The following is a 27467-nucleotide window of genomic DNA, read 5'->3' as shown; positions in this document are numbered from 1 at the left end:
GCATTTCTATTTCTCTGACTCTTGACTCTGCATTTGAAGACAAGTTACCTAAAGTAAATCACATCAACAGCACGACTTACAGCGTGTACCTCTGAGACTCAAGCATCCACTGTAAACTCTGAAAAGAGAAGTATTTTTTATTTATTCCCATAGCACAAACTTGATGCAGTTAGCATTCTAGTGAAGTCTAGAAGAGAAATAGGTGCTCTGTCTCTACGCTGATTATTTTTCAAGACAAGCAATGTGAACACAGTGTCTGTTTCACTGTAATCCACAAGTTCCAGCCTAATTGCTTACACAGCAGTAGGTAACAAGTTTCTGTCACGCACCCCGCATTATAAAAGATTCCCGTCTGCCAGGAAAGGTGGTGTTGAGGGAAGAGGAGAAATAGGTGGGTCTTAAATCTCTGCGGCTTGCAAACCAAAGGCCGCTCACACAGCCTGGCTGCTTCTGACGTGGCCGTGCCAGAGGGGCCACCCTCTGCCTGAAAGCCCATCTGAGCACCCACGGTGCCTGCGGGTGGCCTGCTGCAGGAAACAGCTAGAGAGCAGCCCACCCAGCTCACAGGGGACAACTGGGTGTGACATGATCCCAGGGACCTACACCCCGAGCCTGTCTGAAGACCTGACAGAAAGCAGCTTTCCTTATCGCTAACCAAACAGGGTGATTTCATGACCCACACACAGTCATTGTCAAAATACTTGATCTAGAGTGGAATTACTGGTTTGTATTAACTGTCCGGAGGTAAACATTTACAGATCAGAAATTCCTCACCAGGAGATCTGTAAATACATTAGGGCTCTTTCTCAAGGAGAAATAAAAATGATGAAACTTTCACTCATTCAACAAATATTTACTGAACACTTGATAAGGGCAGGGATGTGCAGACTCACATCTGCAGCCTATAAGGCAGAGACAGGAGTGTTCTGAAATGCCACTGAGGGGGTCCGGTGAGACTCAAACTGCGGGTTGGAGCAGACACAGCAGTTTCAAGATTTACACCACTAAGTCACCAAGGCCGCATCGGCAGAGATCAACAGAACAGAACTGAGAACCCAGAAACAGACCCACACAGATATGCCCAACTGAGTTTTGACAAGGTGCAAAGTAATTCACTGGAGGAAAGACAGCCTTTTCGACAAATGGTGCTGGAGCAATCAGGCATATATAGGCAAAAAAAATATGAACCTGACCTAAGTCTCATGCCTAATACAAAAATGAATTCAAAACAGACCATGGACGAGGATGCAGAGAAAGGGGAGCCCTCTTACCCTATTGGTGAGGATGCAAACTGGTGCAGCCACTTTGGAAAACAGTACGGAGGTTCCTCAAAGAGTTAAAAATAGAGCTACCCTACGACCCAGCAATTGCACTACTGGGTATTTATCCAAAGGATACAAAAATGCTGATTCGAAGGGGCACATACACCCCAATGTTTATAGTAGCATTATCAATAAGAGCCAAACTATGGAAAGAGCCCAAATGTCCATCGACTGATGAATGGATAAAGAAGATGGGGTGTGTGTACACACACACACACACACTGAAATATTACTCAGCCATCAAGAAGAATGAAATCTTACCATTTGCAGTGACATGGACAGAGCTAGAGGGTATTATGCTAGGCAAAAAAGTCAGTCAGAGAAAGACAAATACCATAGGATTTCACTCGTATGTGGAATTTAACAAAGACGACAGATGAATATACAGGAAGGGGGAAAATAAAAAAGGAGAGAGGGAAATAAACCGTAAGGGACTCTCAACTATAGAGAACAAGCTGAGGGTTGCTGGAGGGGAGGTGGGTACGGGATGGGGTAACTGGATGATGAGTATTAAGGAGGGCAATTGTGATGATCACTGGTGTTCTATGTAAGTGATGAATCACTGAATTCTATTCCTGAAACCAATACTGCGTTGTATATTAACCAGTTAGAATTTTTTAAAAAATGGAGCATGGATTTAAACGTAAAACATTTAAGAAAATAGAAGAAAATATTTAGAATCTAGGGTTAGGAAAAGAGCATAACATAAAAGGAAACATTTGTAATTGAACTTTATCAAAATTAAAAATATTTGCTGGGAGGGAGAAAGACCCCACTGAAAGGATAAAAGACAGGCTTGGAGGAAGAGAAAATATTTGCAAACCATATATTCAACAAAGGACTAGTAGCTAGACCATAGAACAAACTCTGAAAACTCAACAGTAGTTAAAAAAAAAAAAAACAACAACAAGCAAGCAAGCAATCTAATTAGAAAATGGGCAAAAAAATATAGAGACATTTCACCAAAGAGGAAATATACATGGCAAATATCACAGGAAAATATGTCCAACATCATTAGCCATTAGGGAAATGCAAATGAAAGCCACAATGAGGGGCACCTGGCTGGCTCTGTCAGTGGAACATGTGACTCTTGATGTCGGGGTTGTAAGTTCGAGCCCCTGTTGGGTGTAGAGATTAGTTAAAAAAAAAATCTTAAAAATAATAATAATAAAATAAAACCACGAAGAGGTATCATTATCAGAATGACTAAAATAAAAAACAGTCACAACACCAAATGCTGGTGAGGATGCTGAGAAACTGGAGCACTCACTCATTGCTGGCAGCAATGTCAAGTGGTATAGCCACTCTGGAAAACAGTCCAGCGCTTCTCAAAAAAACTAAATATGCAACCACTATACGACCCAGGAAATGACATCCCAGGCATTTATCCCAGAGAAATGAAGACATGTTCCCACAAAAACCTGCACACAAACATTCACAGCAACTCTATTTGTAAAAGCCCCACGCTGGAAACAACCCGGATGTCCTGCATCTGGCGAGTGGGTGAATGACCAAACAGTGTGGCACATGCGTGCCGTGGAACACCGCTCTGCAGTAAAAGGGCACCAACTATGGATACGCACAACCACCCAGATGATCTTTGGAGAATGCTGCAGAGTGAAAAAGGTCAATCCCAAAAGGTGTCATATGAATGATTCCATTTATATAACAGTCTCAGAATGACAAAATTATCAAAATGGAGAACACGGCAGTTGCCAGGGAGGCAGACGGAGTGGGGACAGGAGGGAAGTGGGTGAGGCCATAAAAGGTCACCGTGAGGGATCCTCGTGGTGATGGAATTGTTCCACAGCTTGACTGAATCAACGTGGCTATCCTAGTTCTGGTACCATACTAGAGTTTACCACTGCGGGAAACGGGGTAAAGGGTACATGAGACCTCCCATATTATCTCTTATGACTGCCTGCGAGTTTACAAGTATCCCAAAACAAGAAGTTTAATTAAAAATTAAAAATACTATACTAAGAAGTATATAGGGTGTGTTTCCAATTTCATATGAAAAATGAGCTGTATCTCTGGGATGTTAGCAGGATAGAAATTTTCTCCCTCTACTTTTGGAACATTCTCTAGCAATCATGTAATGGTTTAATCATATGAAAATGTTTGTTTTCGGGTCAGAAAAGTGTTCAAGGATGAGCAGGCATTTCTGGGAGAATCTTAAAGAATGGGCAGCATTTCAACAGATAAAAGAGGCATCTTGACAGACGTAGTGAAGAGAAGAGCCATAATGCACCCCAATGTTCATAGCAGCTTTGTCCACAATAGCTAAATAGTGGAAAGAGCTGAGATGCCCTTCAACAGATGACTGGATTAAGAAGCTGTGGTCCATATATACAATGGAATATTACTCAGCCATCAAAAAGAACGATTTCTCAACATTTGCTGCAACATGGACAGCACCGGAGGAGATAATGCTAAGTGAAATAAGTCAAGCAGAGAAAGACAATTATCATATGGTTTCTCTCATCTATGGAACATAAGAACTAGGAAGATCGGTAGGAGAAGAAAGGGATAAAGAAAGGGGGGTAATCAGAAGGGGGGAATGAAACATGAGAGACTATGGACTCTGGGAAACAAACTGAGGGCTTCAGAGGGGAGGGGGTGGGGGAATGGGATAGACTGGTGATGGGTAGTAAGGAGGGCATGTATTGCATGGTGCACTGGGTGTTATAAGCAACTAATGAATCATAGAACTTTACATCGGAAACCGGGGATGTACTGTATGGTGACTAACATAATATAATAAAAAAAAACATTTAAAAAAATAAAATAAAGAGGGCACTTGTTGTGATGAGGAAAAAAAAAAAAGAGGCATCTTGGAACAATCCTGAGGAAAGAATGGCAGGCGCCATGGAGTGGGATGGCAGAAAGAGGGCCACGGGCAGCCGCCATGGGAGTGAGTGGTAAGACAGGCTGGGAGGCCTGTGCTCGCTCTCTTCAAAGGTAAATTCTGCTCTCCTTCTTCCTATAATTTTCTCGGTAGAGATGAAAGAAGCAGCTTAATAAATACCTCTCAAAGTAGAGATTAATTTTATATGGAAGCATTAGTGGGTCAAAGAAAGACACAGTTCCCTTCCTCACCAACCCATTGCAGCAGGGAACCTAGAGCTGCTCTCTCCTCCAGCACCTTCCTCTGAAGACCACGGTCAAGCTGGACCCACAAGTGCTTATCTCCCCCTCTGACTTGGGAACCCACTTCTCCCTCCTGGGCCTATAGACAAGAGAGGAGGCAGGGCTAGAGTTAAGGTCATAAGGAGAGAAGGAGTGGAGGAGGGCTTCTGGGAGTCAGGGGACCTGAGGTAGCCACCATTCACAACCCACCCAGACCTTGGTTTCCTCACATAAGTAATGGGGAGGTCGGCTAACTCATCTCCAGGATTCTTCTGGCTCTGACGCTCGTTTGACAAGAAATCGCTCCAAGGGCACCCATTCTGAGTGACCAGAACAGACTGTGATGGGCTCTCCCTGTGCCTTTCCAGTAACAGCGTGAAATCAGCCATTAGTACTATTTATGGTTGTTTAACTGAACACACACCCCATTACTTCCCAAACACCCGAACTGTTCCATTTACGGCTTAAGCATTCAAAATTATTTACGCCAAATCTTCCTACAGTTGCTGCCCTCTTCCTAATCCTCCCCAGCCTGTGAAATCTAGATTTTCTGGCCTGGTATTTATTCCCTTGGTTCAGGTGGTTCAACTCTAATCCTATCCCTGCCTCCTGGTCTGATGAGAACCTACAAAAGGCCATTTCCCTCCAGACTCCTGTGCAGGCATTGCATGTATACACACACACACATATACACACATAGATATACATGTGTGCATGTGTGTACACACACACACACACACACACACACACACACACACACCAGACTCTGCTTGTGTTTTAGTGTCTGGGAAGAAGACTTAACCAGACACCCTGATTCTTCCTGCTCCCACCCTCCTCCCATTTCACTTCATTATTAACTCAGCAGGCCACCTAACTGGGATATCATTCATGGCACTGCATTTCTTCCCACTTCCTGTTCTCTAGTTAGAGTCACCCTGCCCCCCTAACTCATGAGACCAGCAAATGGAACCAGATGCTCCTTATTCCTCCCGAGGTATCCTGGAGAGCCTGCCAAGCTAACACAAAGAATGCCTGCCTGTGCTCTGCATGCCCTGCCAGCCCACGGCCCACCACTGACTGGGCCAGGAGCGAGGCCCTGACTAACTCCACAGCAGCTGCCAACAACCTGGTCAGTGTCCAAGGAGGTGCCCTGGCATGGGGACTCTGCCCAAAGATGCTTTATACTGGCTCACTCAAGCGTATCTTTTTCTTATAAGGAAGGACCATAAAGTTTGGAAACACAGATAATGTTTTATTAAACTATAGCCCAATAGCAATAAACCATTTATTATGTTTGTACACCTACACTTCCAGACTTTACGGCTGTCTGAGAGTTTGAATGCAATGACATACAGAGAAAACTCCTCACCCTCTAATTGAGAAAAAAGCAGAAAGAACTCAGGCTGCTATAATACAAATCCTATGGACTGGGTGGCTTAAAGGACAAACATTTATTTCTCCCAGTTCTGAAGGCTGGAAAACCTAAGATGACGGTGCTGGCAGATTGGGTGTCTAGTGAGAACCCGCTTCCTGGTTCATAGACGGCCATCTTCTCACTGTGTCCTCACCTGGTGGAAGGGGCAAGGGAGCTCTGGGGTCTCCTTGAAAAGGGCACTAATACCATCCACAAGGCTTCCACCTTCATAATCCAATCACTTCCCAAAGGATCCACCTCCTCTTTCCATCCTATTCAGAATTAGGATTTAACAAATGAATTGGCAGGGGATTGGGGATATAAGCATTCAGTCTCTAGCAAATACCTACAGAGAATACAGTAAGTAGAAGCCATGATGTAACAAAATCCATGAGTTTAAAAAAAGCCCTGGGGCAAATGGGAACTGGTGAGTAGCAGGGTAGAAGGAAATGAACAGAGAGAGGCAGGGACAAAAGTGCTGAGTCATGAAGTGGAAGACCACAGGGGTTACTCGTGGCACTCCAGAGCGCTACTGGAAAGCTTCCACTGAACCCTGAAGGGTCACATCCTGTTTTGGCAACACAGCACACTGAGCTATCTAGAGCCTTCTCCCAATAAACAGCTAGAAATGCTAAAGAAAAACATAAAAAGCAGAAATTTATACACAGCTGACTGACACATTCACAAAAGGAAAATTCCCTAGTATTAGAGATGCATAAGGGATTAGTGGGGTAGGAGGGAATGGTGGGAGTTATCATACCCAGAAATAGGCACTCTAGCCAGGGGCATGAGAAGAATCTTAGATATGGGGCACCTGAGTGGCGCAGTCGTTAAGCGTCTGCCTTCAGCTCAGGGCGTGATCCCAGCGTTCTGGGATCGAGGCCCACATCAGGCTTCTCCACTAGGAGCCTGCTTCTTCCTCTCCCACTCCCCCTGTTTGTGTTCCCTCTCTCGCTGGCTGCCTCTCTCTGTCACATACATACATGAATGAATGAATGAATGAATGAATGAATGAATGAATGAATCTTCGATAAATGCACCTGGACAACCCACTGAAGGGATGCACACCATGGAAAAGTAAACTAAAAATCACTTGGGGAGGGGGAGAGTAATAACCTTCTGCTCAGGACACTGGGTGGTGACAAAAAAAAAAATCTCCTTGAAGTATAAAAATATTTAGATGTATGCCACATACAAGTTTGATATCCAACTGACACAACTCCTTTGGCACAAAACTCCATGAGCCCAAAATTAACAAGTATATTTGGACCAATGATACTATTGAGGCATTTGGAAAAGACCAGTGCAAAATCTCACTAAGAGGACACTTCAACAAAACTTCATGGAATTCCCACTAAGAAATGAGATCTTCTTAGAGCTCATAAAAAACCCCACTTTAGGTGAGAGACAGCAGATCTGAAAAACAGAAGGATTGGTAACATCCAAGAACTCAAGATCATGGAACAAACTGAAAGAGGCTGTGACTTTAAAATGTTTCAAAATTTAAGGAAGAAATAACAGATGATAAGGAAAAAAGAAATTTATGAAACAGAACAAGCAAATTTTAAAAAATTCATTTCACTGAAATGAAAACTTAGTGGATGAATAAAACAGTAATTCTTTTTTAAAGAAGAGAATTCATAACTTGGACTAGAAATGAAGTAATTATTCAAAATAAAGCACAGTGGGATAACTGGGTGGCTTGGTCGGTTGAGCATCCAACTCTTGGTCGTCTCAAGTCATGATCTCATGTCCTGGGATTGAGCCCTGCCTTGGACTCCGCTTAGCAGGGAGTCTGCATGAGATTTTCCCCCTCCCCTTCCCCCCCACTCTCTCATGTGCACAAGCATGCACACACATGCACATGCTCTCTCTCTAAAATAAATAAAGCAAATCTTAAAAAATATATATATCACACAGAGAAATAATTTTTTTAAAAAAAAAAGGACAGTTAGGCAAGATGGTAGATAGAATAAGAATGGCCAATAGAAGTCCCCACATAAGAATAATATGAATTCTAGAAGTGATACAGAAAATGGGGAAGAAACTATTTAAAGACACAATTTCACTACAGAACATTATTCAAAGAGTGAGAATTTTCCAGATTTCACAAAAGACATAAACAGATTGACAATGAGTGTTGCCTAAAATGTAAAAATAAATCTAGATACATCTGGTTGAAACTACAGAATAGCAAACACAAGAAGAAAAGCATAAAAGTAACCAGGAAGTAAAGACAGTTCATCTACAGAAATGAGAATTATCTGACAGCAGACCTCTTGATAGCAAAATAGAGTCAGAAGATTAAAAAAATACTATCTTTGAAGTGTTAGGATCCTACGCCCAACTAAATATCCTTCAAGACTGAGGATGGGGGCGCCTGGGTGGCTCAGTCATTAAGCATCTCCCTGCTCCACTGGGAAGCCTGCTTCTCGCTCTTCCACTCCCCCTGCTTGTGATCCCTCTCTCGCTGGCTGTCTCTCTCTCTTTCAAATAAATAAATAAAATCTTAAAAAAAAAAAAAAGAAAGAAACTCTTTAAAAAAAAAAAAGACTGAGGATGATATAAAAGTATTTTTAGACAACACCATTTACTGAAAGAAAAATACTCAAGCATATGTTCATAGATCAGAAAGAAGAAAACTGAACTCGGAAGGAAGGAGTAACACTCAAAAAGCAATGATAACAGACTGGAAAATATGTAAATGAATCTAAATAAGTATTAACTGTTAAATTAGCCAATTTTGGGGGGGTGGTTTTAAAAAGACAAAATTAAAATGATACTACATAATAATAGTATAAACACAGGAGCTGATTATAGTTGAAGCTTTCTAAGGTGCTTATATTATTACGGAGAAGAATGGGGATAATGATTAGTTTTAGACATTAAGTCAAACGCACATTTTAAATATATAAGAGTAATACAACTTCCTAATCAAGCAAAAGAACATCAGAATTGAAAACTCAATCAATCAAAGAGAAATCAACATAAAAAAATAGAAAAAAGAAATGAAGAAAAGGCATGGAACTTATGAACATAAAATACAATGACAGAAATAAATTCAAACACCTCATAACCATAATAAATGTAAATGGATTAAATTCACAAGTTTTTTAAAAAAGGATATTATCATACTCCATTTTTAAAAAGATAGCTGTAGACCATTCACAAGAAATACACCTAAAACCTAATGACATAGGAAATGGAAACTAATGGAAGCACAAAAAATTATGCCAGGAAAATTTTTAAAAAAAAGAATACTTAAGAAGAAAGAGGTCATTATCAAATGATAAAGGGAAAAATCCATCATCAAAAAACAGTTCTAAGAAAAACAGTTCTAAATCTGTATGCATTTATGTTCAAAATATACAAGCAAAAGTTGATAGATTACAAGAAAATATAAATACAAAATTAAAACAAGTGATTTTAACATACCTCTATCCTAAACAGATATATTTACCAGACGAAACAAAACTATGAAGGATATAAAAAAATTTGAACAACACAATTAACAAATGATCTAAAGAAACTTTTTCCGATTTGCAGCAATCCACTCATGGATGGTAAATCAAACACCTAATCACCATTTAAAAGTGTGTCCCATATGGCAAAGATAGGCATTATTCTGTGAAACCTTTATATTTGTAGTTTGAATGATGACACAAAACATACTGCTTGCTGTGAGATAAAGTTTGAAAGTCTTCAATCTAATGGATTTAAAGTCCTCACCCCAAAACTGGAGCATACACTTTCCTCTCAAGCACTCAAGAAATATTTACAAAATCTGAACCATTTACTAGCCACAGAAGTCTCAGCCAAACCCAGAGAATCAATATCATATCCTGAATGGTGCTGAAAGATGGCCCACTAGAGCTATGTAGCTACTAATTGGTTCCCTGTGGTTTCATTCAACAATCCTAGGATGGAGGGGTAAAAGGGGTAAGGGCAGTCAAAAGATACAAATTTCCAGTTACAATAAAATAAATGTCACAGGATATAATGTACAGCGTAACGACCATAGTTAACAATACTGTATTGCATATTTGAAAGTCGCTAAGAGAGTAGATCTTAGAAGTTCTCATCACAAGAAAAAAAAATTTTGTACCCATGTGTTTAACAAGGAATGTTACCTAGTTATTGTGGTGATCATTTTGCAATATATACAAATATTGAACCATTACACTTGAAACTAATACAATGTTATATGTCAATTATACCTCAATAAGAAAAAAAAAAAGCCCAGTTCCCTGGAATGATCTAGAACATGTCTCTGTCCCTTGCAAGTGCCAACTAACTTGGCTAGTTATTATTGTGTCTAACATGTATAAGTACTCAAACATTTTGGTAGAATGAAATACTGCTCAGTGGAAGCAATCTTTAAGAAGTTGAAACTAAACTAAGATGAACCATTTTCAACCTATCAAGATATTTCTTCAGAGTACTCACTAGAAGAAACATACCCCCAAAAAGGGAAAAATGTTTTGAGCTTGCACAAGTGGCGGGGTGTGCGGGTGCTGGGTGCAATGACCACGATGCGAATGGGCACAAGGAGGCAGGCTGGCTAGCCAGAAGGGTCAGTTCCAGATAGTTCCGTATTGCCAACCCTCTCGAATCATCTTATCCATCAATGGAGACAGTGACTTTTCTAAGACCCTCTCTGTTAATTTAGAGGGGACCAGAGGACACAGATTCTTCTCATCTTGCTCTGCTGCCTTTTATTCCACTCCAGGGTTTGCAGCAGTGGGATAGGAAACCCAGCTGGGAGACAGGGATGGTCCCCGGCAGGAAGGGTCCTCTATGTCACGCTAAAGAGTTAGACAATTGGGAGCCAGGGCAAGTTCATGTGTTTAAGCAGAGAGTCCCATAGTCAGATTCGGGGGAGTGTCAAAGATAAAACAGAAAAGGGAGAGACTGGAAGTAGTGTCTGCCTTTAATGTGCTGACTGCATAGACTCGGCCCTCAAATATTCACTTGGAGAAGACTGGTCAAAGTATGGGCAGAATAGAGAATCTAAACATTTTTATTTGAGGTTAAAACCGACCACCTTAAAGTGTGCAACTCCGTGGCATTTGGTACATTCACAGTTGTGTAGCCATCATCTCTATCTGGTTTAAAACCTTTTCATCACCCCAGCAGCAGACCCCACACCCATTAAGCAGTCCTCTCCCTTCTCCCCAGCCTCTGGAAACCACTGATCTGTTTTCTGTCTTTGGATTTACCTATTCTGAATACTTCTGATAAATGGAATTGTGCAATATGTCCAGCTTCTTTTCCTTGGTCTATTTTCATGGTCCGTCCATGGTACAGCATGTATCAGTAAGAGAGAAAAATGAAATCTTGCCATTTACAATGACATGGATGGAACCAGAGGGTATTATGCCAAGCAAAATAAGTCAGTCAGAGAAAGACAATTATCATATGATCTCACTCATATGTGGAATTTAAGAAACAAAGCAGAGGATCATAGGGGAAGAGAAGAAAAATGAAACAAGACAAAATCAGAGAGAGACAAACCATAAGAGACTCTTAATCACAGGAAACAAACTAAGGGCTGCTGGGGGCCAGGGGGATGGGGTAACTGGGTGATGGACATTAAGGAGGGCACGTGACGTAATGAGCACTGGGTATTACGTAAGACTAAGGAATCACATGCCCGTACCTCTGAAACCAATAATATATTATATGTTAATTAACTGAATTTAACTTTAAAAAAATTTTTTAAAAAATCATGTTCTCAGGGGTGCCTAGGAATCTCAGCTGGTTAAGCATCTGCTTTCGGTTCAGATCATGATTCCAGGATCCTAGGATCCAGCCCCACATTGGTCTCCATACTTGGTGAGGAGCCTGTTTCTCCCTGTGCCCCTCCCCCCCACTCATGCTCTCTCTCTCTTTCAAATAAATAAATAAATAATCTTAAAAGAAAGAAAGAAAGAAAGAAAGAAAGAAAGAAAGAAAGAAAGAAAGAAAAGAAAAGAAAAGAAAAGAAAAGAAAAGAAAAGAAAATTCCTAGACTGCAAAAGCAGAAGAGCAGCATCTGAAGGCAATCTCAGTGTCAGCAGTAACAAAGGTCAGGGTAGGGACGCCTGGGTGGCTCAGTTGGTTAAGCATCTGCCTTCGGCTCAGGACATGATCCCAGGATCCTGGGATCGAGTCCTGAGTCAGGCTCCTGCTGCTCCCTCCACCTGTCCCTACGCCTGTTCATGCTCTCCCTCTCTCTGCCTCTCTCTCTCTGACAAATAAATAAATACAATCTTAAAAAAAAATAAATAAAAAGAAAGGTCAGGGTAATTGCATTGCTCGAGCCTGCGGGACTAGCAGGACCGTAGCACCGAGAACACAGATGGGAAAGACTGAGAAGATTCAGGGGGGCCCGAGGGCGGCAGGTCTGTCTCTGGACACTCCGAGTTTGAGGTGCTAGGGGAAATCCATCTTGGAGAAGTGCGCCAGGCCGCCGCACGGACAGCCTGCAGCTCTGAAGAGAAGCCAGAGAAGCCCCGCAGCAGCTACAGAGCTGGAGAGGCGCAGAGACGCACTGTCCTACTGTCCTCCGAGGCTGAGGGGGACACGGTCGTCTGCAACTACTTCTGTCATTCAGAGACACATGCAACACACGAACTCTCCTTGCCTTTTCCGGAATGTGACTCATCCGATTACAAAACTTCGGACGTGAGCCATAACGAGCAGGACTCAAGACAGAGAAGATATTATCCTCACCCCACAGCAAAGCTCATGGTGCGTTCTGTTCTGGCTTCGGTGAACAGAATCCATTCACGGAGCCCAGCGCTGGCACTTTCCAGTAAGCACCTCCTCTAGCACCTCCGAACCCTGGATCGCTTGGTTCCGTCATTCCCTGCTTCCAGCACAGTCCAGAGCATCTGCCTTCCACAGACGCCTGTCAGTTTTATGATTTGTTTAGAATCGTGAAGTTTGGTGAAAATATGCAGGCTCACCAGTCTGCAACTCGGCAGGTAAAATACTGATTACATCCCCACTGAGTAATCCCTGTGAGTGATCTTAACCCATGAAGGCAGGGAGAGGCTGGCCCTGCCACCTCCTCTGTGTACGTCTAGCCTGAGCCAACATCACAGCTCTCTGAAGATCCTTGCCTCACCCCTGCCTGGCACTGAACGTCAGTCATCATTTCTCTCCCTGAGGAGCTATTTGTGACCTGAAGCCAAGTCCTACACAAATCCAGTCCCGAGGGGGCAAGAGAAACTGCTTGCTTTAAATATATTTATTTACTTACTTATGCTTATATATAATTTAAATATTTATATGGAAGCATATACACGCATATAAAATTTATAAAACATACTCCTAAGATGTTTTCAGTACCCTCAAGGTGAGGCTCAAACTGGAAACTCTGAGAAAAGAAACCATGTGGCAAACCTAGCAAACTTAGATCAAAGGAGAAAGAAGGAAGTGACTAGCAACTCTGAGTGCAGAGGTGAGAGACCCACAAGGAGAGGAGAAATCCCCCCAGTCCCCAGGGGAAGTACACATGTAAGTTAAGGAGCAAGGGTTACCTATGATGAAAGAACGTTCTCAGACTCTACCTCCCCCTCTGGGAAGCTCACCGAGTCGCCAGGTGAGCTGTGACCACAGCCCCACATTCTCACCCTTCATTCACTCCCTCACCCTGTGCGTCCCCGACAACGCCCAAGTCCCAGGCACTGTTCTAGGCACGGGACCCCACAGTGAACTACACAGACACGCCCTCTTCCCACAGAGCTCAAGTCCTGGAGGCACATTAGTGAAGGCAACAAAGAAATAAAACCCATGGCATTTTCAGACAAGTGCTGACAATATACAAGTGAATCACCAAAATCCATAGTGTGTCGGATGGGAAGGTGGGTAGGGATGGCCAGGGTGTAAGTGTGGGGGGCCAGGTGACTGACGTGAGATGTCGGCAGAGACCTGAAGGCGAGGGACTGAGCCCCAGGGATGTGGATCTCTGGAAAAAGAATGTCAGGGGGGCCCCCAACCTCGAGGAACAGCAGGGCACCTGAGTGGCTGTGAAGGGGCAGGGGCAGAGAGGTGGCAACACCAGCTCCTTTGCTGTGATTTATCTGTTTTGCTAACTAAGTGTCAAATTGAGCTGTAGACATCTTGGGAGCAGAGCCTGTGCTGCCATATTCACACCTGCATGCCCAGGGCGTGGTACGGAGCCTGAATGAAGCGTGGGCAGGTGGACAGCTGAATGGATGAGGAATAACTGGGTGAATCGGGAAACTTGTCCAAAGGGAAAATACGCTAAGTGAGGCTGATAGCAGGGAATAATGCTGGCTTTAGCCATCACCGTAAAGGCTTAACCAGTAGTTTTTAACTCCATCAATATGCAGGATATTTTCCAAGAAAATATACAGCTTTAATCTTACAATGGAAGTCAACAACAAAACAGCATTTGCGTTACTGTATGCAAAGGAAAATACATATATATTTTATAAATATATAATAGATGTTTTACATTTTATATAGTTTATATATATTATACATTATAAATATAAAACATATATGTATTTTTTCATTTTCTGGACCACTTTGCTAGAATACATTCACTCCCTAAAATAAACAGAAAAACCCTGTATTTAAACCACATTGCCTGAATAACAGGTATAGGTAGCATACACAGATTATTTGTTCACACAGCTTCAATAGACACCATAGCACATTTTCCAGCTCACTGGAAGAGGAGACTCGAGGAAAAAGCTACTGCTTAATTCTGTATTCTAGTAATAATATTCTCCATTCGAACCCATGAAAGGAATTAATGGCCAGCTCATCTGAATGCAAATAATAAAAAAGAGTAGCTTTAGACCATGGTTCACCAAGCCTTTTCTGTAGAGGGTGAGACAGCAAATATCTTAGGCTTTGCAAGCAACATACAGTCTTTGTCACATAGTCTTCTTTGCTTTTTTAGGTGTATTTTTGTGTGGTTGTTGCTGTTTTACAATGCTATGCAAAATATAAAAACCATTCTTAGTTTCTGGGCCGTACAAATAAACCATGGTTCACCAAATGGGACGCTTGGAGTCCCAAGCCCCTAACAATTCAACCCAAGAAAGAAATCCCCATGTATCTTGGGATTACCTCTTTCAGTCTCTCCAGCTCATTCTGGAGGGCTTGTCTGGATATCTCCACTTCAATCACTTGCTGTCGGAGGCTTTCATTTTCATCCTCAGCTTTAGCACGCTTTTCCTCCACGGTGTCAAGTTCATGGTGCAATCTGACAGATACATCTTTGGCTACCTGTACCAACCAACAGAGATAGTCATCAGGACGTGAAGCTTTCTGCGTGCTGAGGGCGCGTTCAAACAACGTCAGAGGCGGAATCATTAAGTGATAGGATATCACAGTAAAGAGAAAGACCCTGGAAACATTAACAAGCCTATCTTTACGGGAGGAGGGTACTAGTTTCAAACATGAAATCCACATTATGAGCGAAGATACGACCTTTATCTGGATTAAAAGGCTACTGTGGTATCCCTATCTCGTTAAGGAGTATCACCAAGAAGGCCAGTTCTGCTCACACACACGTGCTTTAATGACAAATTAGAAATAAGAGTAACAATAACAATCGATCAATAAACATTTCTGTTCCCTAAGGCAATACTAAAACTATCGGCTAAAAAAACCAAAATAATCCTGTAAAATAATGTAGTCAAATCTTAAATTGTCTACTGCGGTAAAATATCTGAATGTTAAAAGCAGTTAAATATTTCTACCTTTTAAAGGGAAACAGGAAAGAGATTTTGCAAGAGAAATATAAATCACCCTTACCTCCCACTGAATGACATTTCGTTAGTGGTTTATAGATTTGATAGAATTACAAAGATTCTTTTCCTGTTATCATAATGAAAGGCAAAATGAGATTTCATAAGTACTCCCAGAATAAGGAGGACGTTATGCATAATTCACCTCTTGATAAATGATTTGATAATCGGGGCATGAGTAAAGCCACGCTACCCACGGAGAGAGCAAACGCTATAATGTCTGGAATTTCTCCACCACATTCCTACCTCTGCCAGCGGTTTTCTAAAACACCTTAGACAATTAGACTCAGACAATTTCTCCTTCAGTTAAATCAAAACACCATTCTTGGCTTATGGTCATCTCAGGTTTTCTGCATTCTAGAAACTTAAGTAACAATAAAAACATTAAATGATTAGAGTCAGCCTCTATGATTTGTCTTTGACTATCACTGAACTGATAATTAATAGATTTTTAAAAAATACTCCAGATCTTTGGAAGGCGTTTCTGTATAATTCTACACAACTGTCAGACCAAGTGACAGATATCTTTTTTAATTTATTTTTATTTATCATTTTTTAAAAGATTTTATTTATTTATTTGAGATAGCGAGAGAGCGTGCACAAGCAGGGGGAGGCACAGAGGGAGAGGGAGAAGCAGACTCCCCACTGAGCAGGGAGCCTGATGTGGGGCTCGATCCTAGGACCCTGAGATCATGACCTGAGCCAAAGGCAGACGCTTAACAGACTGAGCCACCCAGGCAACCCAATTCTCTCTCTTTTTTTAAAACTGTAGATCCCTCACTACAGTTTTTTTTTTTTCTTTTCCTTAGGTTTTAAGATTTCAGTTCATACGACAGGCTTAAATCTTGGGCTGTCAAAGCCATGTGCCTACACACAGCCTATAAACCATCAGGTGAACGAAGAACATGTATGCTGAAATCCGCTGAGAGAGAGACAACTACTACCAGAACGGCAGGACTAGTTGTAAGTGGGTCCGAAGGGCTGCCAGCCTCAGACCTGCGATCCTGCCCCCTCTGCAGTCCCTTCTGGGAGGGAGCACCCCATCAGCCCCGCTCACTCACCTTTAAATCCTGCTCCAGGCTCCGGATGAGCTCGCCGTCCACCTGCCCGGTCTCAGCCACCTTCAGGCTCTTCTGCTCGGCTTTCCTGAGGCGGTACTGCAGGATCCGGCAGTTTTTATGAGCGCGGTCCAGCTCCCGCCGAAGCTCCTGCAGCTGGTAAACATCTTCCTCTAAGTAACTGTCTCTCATCTCTTCCATTTCAGCACGGAGCTCATCCAGTTCATCCTACACAAGCCAGACAGAGCAGATTTATAAGCCACGTCCACCGGGACAAGGATGCTGCCTCCCGTCCACCGCGGCTCGGCAGTGCTGAACATTAACTACCTGTGAGCGTGCCCTGCACCTTACAGCCGCACCTGTGGGACAGGACACAGGGACCCCCGGAAGGGCCACACGAGACAATATCATCACATGTCTGTTCAAATCTCATGGACCCAGAAACTCAAAGCCAGGATGGATTATTCATTGCTGCCTGTCAGCATTTATTCCACTACCAATATTTTCTCACATAAATAGAATCATAAATGAAATCAACTGCAGATAACTGACCCTTTAGATTCAAGCCAAACACTGACTTAAACCTTATCTCCAGGGCACAATCTCGGTACTAAGAGGAGTTGCACAGAGCTCCGCCTTCAAAGGACATAAACTTTAGTGGGATCATAACTGAACTGCCCTGGAATTATAACATACCTGCAAATGTCCCTAAAACTTGGTTCCACCAGAAAAGGCTCAGCACTGACTATGTGACTCACGATTCCAAAGATATCACTTTTGCATTATGTCAAATCCACATTGGGTTTGTTTTTTTCCATTCACTTGGCCTTCATTTCCCATCTCCACTTTACTCTGGCATTAGCATGAAGACACCATGGGTACCGGAAAAACCCAGGAGTTGTTCCTTGCCCCCCCTTCTTCCCTCCCATTCCACAGCCAAACCAGTGCTGTCGGCCCAACAGCAACAAAGGTGCGGCGCACTCTCTCCCCAGTGGCTGCACACCACAGCTAGTCCCTGCCTTCATCCGTCCCCAGGGAGCCCGTGCACACACAGGCGAGTCATGCAGGGCTCCCTGCTTCCCCTTTAGCCAATCGTCCACCCAGAGTTATCCTTTACTATGGAACTCAGACCACACCCCTCAGACCTTCCAGGGTGCTTCCTGTCGCCCTGAGAAAATTCTTCAAAGTCCTCCCCAGGGCCTCTGAGCTGCCCCCTTCTTCCCTGCCACACTGCCGGTCTCACAGGGTCTGGACTGCTGGAGGCTTTTCCACCTGTTCTACCCTCTCCTTAAAATGTTCCACCCCCACTTCTACAGAGCTCATTGTCACATCATCTGGAAGGACACACAGCGCCTTCCCTGACCACCCATCCCCCCAACCCCCGTCTCTAACCTATCTTGTCTTGCTCTGTTTTCTCCCCACCTCTATCACCAGCTACTACTTATTCATGCTTCTTCCTCTTCCGGTCTGTCGCCCATACTGAAATGTAAGCTCTGCGAGGACAGACTCCCCCCCCCCCCGGCCGAGTGGCCTCTCCTCTGTACTCATAGCGCCCGGAGTGGGGTGAGCCACACAGCAGGCCCCCAGTAAGTATTTGTGGGATGAACACACACGGACATCAGTCAGTCCCGACAAAGACCAAATTGTAAAGGCGACCAAAATCGAACACAAATGCACCTTTGTTTTGTTCCAGTCTTATAACCTAATTACAAAAAATTCTTCCCAAACCCACAGATGTAGCTGCAATATGCAAGACAGAAATTCTATTGAAGTATTACAAAAGATTTTAACGAGGAGTAATCTGGAAGGTAAGAGATTAAGAAAAGCATTCTAGGAATTTTCTTGATTAGTTTGATCATTGATGGTTTAAATGCCTCCAGACTAGGATACACTCGGTCATTCCTATTTGTTTTGTTCAATTAACATCGAGGGTCAAGGAAAAAACTGTGCACGACGTGGACACCCTAAGCTATCACCTCTTGTCCTGCTATTCAGTTTGTTCCTGATTCTCTCCACTCTCATTAATCCTGCATTTGTTCTTAAAAGCAGGGATTTACTTATAATAAAGAACAAGAGCCTCCCAATAAACATCAAAGCCTCAGGTAGATAAGAAACTGACCAGAAGGGAATCTCCTGAAGAGTATTTTAAGCGGGAGAAGTTCAATTGTAACAAATAAATTGGGGCTTCTTATGGAAAAGTACAAATTGGCACAAACGGGGTAAAGACAGTTGCCCAGGCAAGCTCAACCATAAGCAGTGGATACTGGAAAGAGCACAGATGTAGCATCTCATTCCCCCAAACCCCAGCCTGTAGCTTCCCCCCAATCTGTCCACACTACCCTGACTAAGAGAAAGGGCTACTCAACCAACCATGACCCCACATGGAGCCTGTCTGAATGGACTGAATGGATGTTAAAGAAAAGCTTTACTACATCCCAGTGGTAAATTGATACAATCAATGAAGTGTCTTTTTCTCAGCTTCTCAGTATTCTTACAAAATTTCTATAGCATCAGTCACAACCTCATTAAAAATATAAGCTGTTCTAGTGTGTCTTAAGAAAAAGGTAAATCTTAACATTGAAAAGTGTTGTGAAGTATAAGCAAGTTTTTTGTTTCTTTTCTGTTTTCCTTTGTGGAAATCTCTTCCTACACATCTTGTTCCTAGTAGGAAAATCCGCTGGGACTGGGAGTTCACGGACTAAGCGTGGAAGCCAGTCAGCTGAACATACGTGAACAGGATGGACAGGCTGGGCTCTTCAGGGAACAGAACACAACCCTTTCAGGAAGGTCCTTGCCAACATCAGTAAAGAATAAGTTGGCAGACTGATGCCCGATCCCTACACTGAGGCTGTGATGCTGCTGTGTGGGAGCCAAGCCCCTGACCCGCCCCACACTGGGGGAGACCAACTGCAGACTGCAAGCTTTAACACAGCCTTGTGGGTGTCAATCTTCTGGCAAAGATTAGGTAATTAGTCCTAAGCTTCCAAATCAAGGTCAAGTTTCCCTCGGGTTCTACCCACGTATATGATGGACCTGACTTTCGGAAAGAGCCTATTCTCTACACTTGTGTCGGAGTACAGTTAAAAGGTAAATGTTTCACTGCGTAACCAATACACAGCTCAGTACAAGCAACAATCACATGTCTATGTATTACAAATACACAGTATTCTGTTCATGGAAGGAATTGTCTGTGATTGCTTTTCCTTCTAGAAAGCTTATCTATAAAAGTCAAAGTCATTAATGCCCGGAATTACCTGTTACTCAAACAAAAGTTTTCAAAGTGTGAAACAGCCATAAGAAAACATAAGATATAACTTCCAGGTATAAAACTGTTTCTCGAGATTTTGTACCAGGAGGACGCTCATGGACCCAACTATCAAATGCTGGATATGTTCTACAGATGCGTTAACAATCACTGCAGGCTAAAAGAAAAAAGTGTGTAAAAGCTAGATGAAGCCACACTTCCAAAGCATTCACTAGGCCAGATGTAAACAGCTAATATTTTTTGGCATAAATAATCACCAACATTAGTTGCACTGAAGGAAAATTAGGGAGAGACCATAATTGCATGTATTTGAATCACTGCTTTTTTATAACTCATATTTTATCCAAATTTGTAGAACAGAAGACATTTCATTTGGCACTTTACCTTCATTGCTAACCCTATTCTCACCCTGCCAGGAACATATTACCTTGTCATATTTCATAGACAAGGAGAGCAAACCCATGCTGGTTAGCATGCCCAAGGCCTCTTAGCTAATAAATAGAAGCTAGACTGCAAACTCATGTGCTCTTCCCAGTAAATACTATAAATTATTTGCAACAACCAGGACAAATGAAACAATAATAAGCCTTAAATCATGCTTTTAAAAGCCCACCACAGGCGTGACATAATAAAGCAAGTTAACATTTTTAGATCTTGACAATTGTCAATATGTAAGTATATCCATTATCTCGACTTGCCCTCAGAAAAACACTGCAATAAGCAGCAAAGATATTAATACCCCCATTTTAAAAATGAGGAAATTGAGATTCTAAACATTTAAATGGCTTTTCAACACTAGTCCGGTGCAGAGATGGGACTAAGGCCAGTGTTTCAACTCTTTTCATAGAACCCTGAAAAAAAGCAGTTTTCAGGTTCAGTGAAGTTACAAGAAAAGCAAATTATAAACCATGTAAGCTGGAAGCAGACATTTGAAAAGCAAAAACTGTGATTATTCAGATTAGGGTCATGATGGATAGTGATTTTCAAGCTCCCACTATGTTAATTTTCTGACAGCATGCTCTAATTTAGAATACGCTGTATTAAAGAACCTTAAAAATGTCTGCCATTTCAATGTTTAAGAAAACCAAATCAAGCAGAACATACACTGTTTCTAGCAAATATAATGTAGACAAAGTAAAAGTAGAAAATTGCTGTGTTTTTATACACAGAAACTAAGAAAAAACTTGTCCTTAATCAACAGTTTTATGTAGAATTTCAGGTCTGTTTCATACTTCACTGTTAGATCATTATCTCATTGAAAAACTAATTTAGCTTTAATTAAATCTATTTTTCAAATTTCATACATAAAATGAAATCTTGAAGGCGTGTGAAGCTCCCCAACCACTCCCCTTTGCCAGCAGATAACAGATCGAGCCTTAGTATATACATCAAATTACAGAAATAATGAGGTACCATGTGTGTACTGGAGTAAACCAAGGTTCAAATGAAGTGTTCCAATGCAAGCCTCCATGAAAAGTTTTATCCACAAATAAAAAATAGAAATGGAATCCGCAGTATCTTAATTTAAGGGATACAAACTCTTGATCAGACTGATGGTTATATTCAAATCTTAATCTCCTTCAAGCAACCCGAAATCAATAACTAGTTCTACATTAATATTTTAAGAACCCTTCTTTAAATAGACCCCAATTTGGACAGGGGAGCAGTCATCTGGCTACTGTTGCAATAATTCCATCTTCTGGGAGTTGCAGCCAGAAACAATCGTCTGCTGTAATATACAAATAATCCACCTCATTTCCCTCCGGACAATGAAAATGTTCTCTGCACAGTCCCAGCTGGAGCTAAGAAGGCACAGGGGCCGCTAACCATTGTTTACCAAGTGACAGTTCACCCAGCAGCTGATGGGCTCTGTTTGCCCTGGTCTACATTATCGCGCCACCTAAGATTATTACAGCCGCTCTTTCGCAGGCTGAATAAAGAATGGGTGTGGAAAGTGGAATGCCAGGGAAGAATAGGGCTGCTGTCCACTTCAACCCTTCCAAAAGAAAGGGAGAGGAGAGGAGGAGTTTATCACTTCAGCTGCTCAAACTTGTTTATTCTTGCCTCAGTGTCCCCGCTCCGGGCCACACTGACTACCTGGAATTCACACGGCCAAATTTAACAGAACCATTTCAGAGCCTGAAACTCAAAAGACTACTCAGGTGAGAAACAGGGTGGTGATACACTGAAACCTATAAGATCCCGAATGACCCTACCAATAATGTCTCTTGGAAAATCACTCCCCTCAAATGATCGGATGTTGCCTGCCCTAGTAGCTAGCAGTGATTTTTGTTTGAAACAAAAATAATTCTTATGAAATCACTGAGAAAGCAGAGAAAAAAAAAAAAAGCAGCCCCTCCCCACACCGACCCACACCCATCCTGCAGGACACTGGGGCTTTGGAGAACACTATTTGGACACAAGCGGAGGGGGCATTGTGAGCCTGTCACCAGGAACCTGAACGGCCTTTTCAAAATAGGCCAATAAACTCAAAGTGATTAAATCCTCCTGAAGAGCCCATGGAAACAGAGAACATAATTAATATGTTCATGATGAGCACTAAGGCTGGTCTGACTGTCTCCAAGCACTCGAGCAAAACCCGGTGGTGGCAGGCAGGCAGGCAGGCAGCGAACACACCAGCAGCATTTTGTGGATGCACTCGTCACTGAGAAACGTGCCTGGGGTCGGTATGAAAACAAACCAAAGGCCTTTGGACAACTGAACTCAACTGCTCCCCTTAAAGTTTGAAGACTTCCAAATATATATAAGTTCATCAGGGTAAAGGGACAAGACTGCTTTTCTGCCTGTGTTTTCACGCAAAGAGCCAGCCACTTGAATTGAATAACTGTGCTTTTTTCATCTAGCCACCTTGGTCCCCTGTGATGCAGGTAGAAGAGGAAGAGAAAGCAGTCAGGGTTGCCCCCAGACAGCCCCACGCAGCACAACCGACATCTCTGCTGACATCTATTTTAAAAAACACAGCAGACCGCCTAAAAATCAAGAGAATTCCATGAGAATTTCTGGAGCAGTAAGATATCCCCCTATGGCTTTGCAGGCCTTATGTATCTGTTTGATTACCCTTTGGTCATTCTAGCTTAGGAAGTGTGACCGTCTTGCACGGCAATGGTGACAGAACTGACTTGGGAAAGAATGTGATGTTTAACACGGTCACAATCCTCCAGAATATACCCAAGTAAAATTCCTGGGCCCAGGCTCTTCTTGTTAGGTAACATCCGAATAGAGGAATGCTCTGTCTCATCACGCGAGCTCTGTGCAACATTCCCCAAGACAGCAGTAGGTCAAGGATGCGCTTTTATCGACCATGAGAAAAAGTACCAGTGAGCAAAGAGAGCAATAAACAGATAAGTTTTGATTTATAATGTGCACGCTCTACACACCCTGTGCCAAGGCATGCTGCCCGCCTCTGCCCCTCGAGGCCACGCCTGATCACAGCCCCATTTTGCACCAGTGGGCACGCTCGCTGACCTTAATCTACCAGGACTGCTGTTTTCTCTCGAATTGAATGATTGTAACTTAAGCTCCTAAATAACCAAACACATAACTCACACATATATCTGTGTGCAGACTTCTGGTTTCCTAGCTTCCTTCTGAGCTCCTCTACCTACTTCTCTCTCCTGCTGTCAGAGGACAGGCCGGGAGATGCTCTTAGGCAGACAGAATGGTTGGCCACGACACTTTCTCCACAGGAACCAGCAACTGAACATTTCCCACAAATTAAACATTGTCAGTGGGATTTATATGACCATCTGTACACAGGCTAGTGGAGAGGTGTTCATTACGGCCCTTTCACCTAAAATGAAAAAAGGCCCCCTAGGAAAGCCAAACATTGGGAACATTTCAAGCTAATAAAACAACACTGAAGCAAGCAGTACACACTAAGAAAGGCAGCCTTGCTGGGAACAGGGATGCAGCCTGGTGCAGTGAAGAAAGCAAAAGGTCTGGAGCGGGGGGATAAGAGAAGCTGCACCCCCCCCCCTCACTTGCTGTATGGCCTTGGGGAAGTCATTTAAGTTTTCTGGGCTTTCAGCATCCTTGTCTGTGAAATCGGGGTTATGATACAAATGACCACAATTATACCCTATGTTGTTGTGAAGACTCGCCAAAATACCAAATATGCCAGATCAGACGCCAGGGTCAGACACATAGTGCATTCACCGAGAACGGGCCAATGTGAAAGGATAAAGCAAATAAACAGTTACCTAGGAATGAACTCTGGAATGACTGTTGAGCTGCCTACCTTAAGATCAAAGATGCAATGGGAAACATCTTTTCTTTTATGAAACCCTCAATTTCCTGTTGCTTAGCAGGTCATGATTTGGATAAACATTTAATCAGAGCCACTGTGGGTCAGGGATCACGCCAAGAGCTGGCACTATAACCCAACGAGATAATTTTTCTGGCCTTTAGGGAGTTTCCATGTGTAGAAGATCTACAAAGGTGCTGACCTCAAGATGGAGTCACATACAACGTCACTGCCCTTTCTCTCCAGCACCTTTGAAAATCACTCTGTTGTCTATTACATAACAGTGGGTGACACAAGCGAATGTACTGCTTGAAACATCTTACTCCAAACTCCCAATCTGTTCTCACCTCTCCTCTGCCTCACTGCTACCTCTTTGCAGGCAAAACAACTACTGGGCTCAGCTGGGGAGAGCAGCTCCTGATAAGAGGTTTAGGGTTACAACACTCAGCAATGAACCTATTCTGATGCCAGTTTGAACTGCACACTTTACCACCTTAAATAAGCCCATGTCCTTGGTCCCACTGGTCAAAAACTGGGCCTCATTTGGATAGGTTCAGCATCTGCTGAGAAAAAGTACAAATCACGTAACCCAGATAAAGGAAGGCCATCCACTAGTTTGGGAGGAGATACATATATATTAGAATCTTAACAGAAACATGAAAAGATTTATACAACTGTAGTTATTTACTAACTTGAAGACTATAATAAAGCAGCTGCCCCCGACTCATTCCCCCTTATTTTCTCAAGTCACTTCAATTATCTTGCCCCCCTCTACACACACACACACACACACACACAGACAGACACACTAAGTCCGGTTCTGCAGGGCCAACCTGCCCTCCTCCTGGGAGAAAAAGTGCAAGTCAGATCGAGGGCCCCAAAGCTAAGAAGACCAAGAGGACTTCACTAGCAGGACCTCACAAGAAATACTCAGAGATAGGGTGGCCGAGGCTGCTATTCCCTCGAAAGTGCTGGCGTGCAGGGGGAATCAAGTGGCCTCTCCTCTTATAGAAAACTGGCTTGTCCACACCTACAAAGGACTGGCGGGCCAAACCCACCAACCCTATGGCCCTCAACCCGGGCCACACCCATGGGACCCCTGAACTTAAGGTTTATCATTGAAAACAGCCCCCCTGCAGAGAAACAGAGGGGGCCACACTTTGTGTAACTGCAGGAAAAGCATCGGGCGCAGCCACAGCCTGGCCCATAGCAGGCTCGGGAACCTGCACACACCTGCACTGGGCCTGGACCAGCTCTTTGGCTAGGGGTAGCCACATCCCACAGGTGAGAGTGGGCACATTTTGGCCAGGGAGAAGGTCAGCTGTGTATCCAAAATGTGATTCTGGCCACCTCTCCCCCAGCATATCTACAGAGGCAAAGGCGTCAGCAGGAAGAAGCAAGACTTCAAGAAACAAGAAAAGCTAAGTGGGGTGAGAACCCGCCCGGACCCACAGGTTTTGCTGTTCCTTCCAGAAGTTTTAGCTTAAGTTCCCAAAGCCCAGGGTGGGAAGGGGCGGGAAAGTGAAGGGCAGAAGAGAAAGTGCTTGTCAGGACCGGGAAGGCTGAGCTCACGGGTCCCCGCCCGCACCCAGGCCATTTGGGGTCGCCTCCGGGACACCTGCGGCAGAGCCGGTTGCTCACCTTGAGATAGTCGTTCTCCGAGCGCAGCTCCTCGATCTCCCGCATCAGCTCCTCTTCCACTGCCACCGCCGGTACCAGTCGGGTCTGCTCGCCCGGACCGGGCTCCTTGGGGATCCCGGGGGCCGTTCGCTCGAGCGGCGCGCGCCCCCCGGCATCCTCTGCCACACCCGTTCCCAGGGACCCCGCGGGGACCCCGCCCGGGCTGCTCCGACCCCCGAGGCAGGCGCCGGCGGCGGGAGGCGCGGCGAGGAGCGCGGGGGGCTCGGGGCTGCTGGGCGGCGCCCCCCGAGCTGCTGGGCTTGTCGTGGGGGCTCCTCGCAGCGGTTCCCGGTCGCTGGAGCCCGTGCCGGACTCGGCGTCGCTGCTGGCGGCTGGGAGCAGGCGTTGCTCGTCGGACAGCGGTTCGGAGGGGCAGTCGGAGAGGTCGGAGCTGCTGTCGGTGTGGCTGATGCGGGAGCCGGGAGCAGGGGAGCCGGCCGAGGAGGTCACGGCGAGGATCACGGCGGGGATCGGGGCGGCGGGGACCGGGGGCCCGGTGGCACGGGCGGGGGGCGCCCCGGAGCCGCGTTTGGCTTTGCGGCCCTTGGCAGCGGCGGACAGCGGCTCGGTCCCGGGCGGCGGCGGCGGCCTCCCCGCCCGGGGCAGCAGCTCCGCGGGTGCCGTGCGCGCCGCCCTCCTGAGGCCCGGAGCGGCCTTGGCGCCGCCCGCTGCCCTGGCCCCGGCGCCCGCTGGCGGCTTGTCCTTCGCGCCAGGGGCGCCGCCGCTGCGCCGAGAGAGGCGGCCGGGCGCGGCCAGGGTTCCCGGCGAGGGCGGTGCTTTGCCCGCGAGGCTGGGCGAGCGCGGGGCAGCGGGCGCCGGGGCTCGGCCCGAGGAGGGGGTGGCCGGGCCGGATGCCGGGGGCCGGCCGTGCAGGTCCTTGAGGAAGGGTCTGGCGGGCGAAGGCGCGCGGTGCAGCCTCCTACGCTCGGCCAGCGGATGGAGGTGGTGGTGGCGGTGGTGCTGGCCGGGCGGCAGCAGCTTCGCGTCCGGGGCGCCACCGCCCGCGAGGCCGTTCAGCGTCTCCATGGCCGGGTCCCGGGCCGCGAGCAGCAGCTCGGGCGGCAGATGCTCCGGGCGGCGGCGGCGGCGTGCAGCCTCCCCGCGCGCCCGCTCATCACTGTCCCCCAGCCCCGCCCGGTCTGCGCCCCGCGCTCCCGCGCCGCCGCCGTGCCCCGCGCACCCCTGGCCCCCGGGATTCCCGCGGGGCTGGCAGGCGCCGTCGTCCCGCACTCCCCTCGCTGAGGTCACTGCCGCTCGAGCTCACCGGGCACAGCAGCGCGGCGGCTCCGCGCCGCTCGCATCCCCTAGACGCGGCGCTCCGGGCTCGCGGGTCTGCCGCCGCGGCCTCGCACACCCACACTCGCCCGCTGGCGGCGCGCTCCCCGCTCCCGCGTCCGGCTCCCCACCCACGGCAGCCCAGGTCCCCGCAGCGCCAGCCCGCTCCGGCTGAGAGGAACTGCACGCGCGCTCCCCCGCCTCCCCGCGCCCTGCGCCCCGCCGCCGCGTGCGCATGTCCCGCCTCCCGCCAGCCGGCGCCGGGGTGGGGGCGGGGCCTGCCTCCC

At 45.3% G+C, this 27467-nt stretch overlaps 1 protein-coding gene across 3 annotated transcripts in view; it reads right to left on the bottom strand.

Moving 5' to 3' along the window:
- Positions 1–27024, bottom strand: part of MTCL1 (microtubule crosslinking factor 1) — a 120493-nt gene extending 93469 nt beyond the window's left edge. For all 3 annotated transcript variants that reach the window (XM_057313237.1, XM_044382846.3, XM_057313238.1), the window contains exons 1-3: positions 25867–27024; positions 16700–16924; positions 14956–15114 (exon numbers count right to left, since the gene is read on the bottom strand). In XM_057313237.1, the coding sequence (XP_057169220.1) occupies positions 14956–15114; positions 16700–16924; positions 25867–26931 (1449 nt within the window). In that variant the 5' untranslated portion in view covers positions 26932–27024. The remainder of the gene's footprint in view (positions 1–14955; positions 15115–16699; positions 16925–25866) is intronic.
- Between the last annotated feature and the right edge of the window lie 443 nt (positions 27025–27467).

This window comes from Ursus arctos, unplaced genomic scaffold (genome assembly GCF_023065955.2).
Source record: "Ursus arctos isolate Adak ecotype North America unplaced genomic scaffold, UrsArc2.0 scaffold_17, whole genome shotgun sequence".
NCBI lineage: Eukaryota > Metazoa > Chordata > Mammalia > Carnivora > Ursidae > Ursus > Ursus arctos.
Note: the sequence above shows the minus strand (reverse complement) of the source record. Positions and strands in the feature narration are given on the sequence as shown.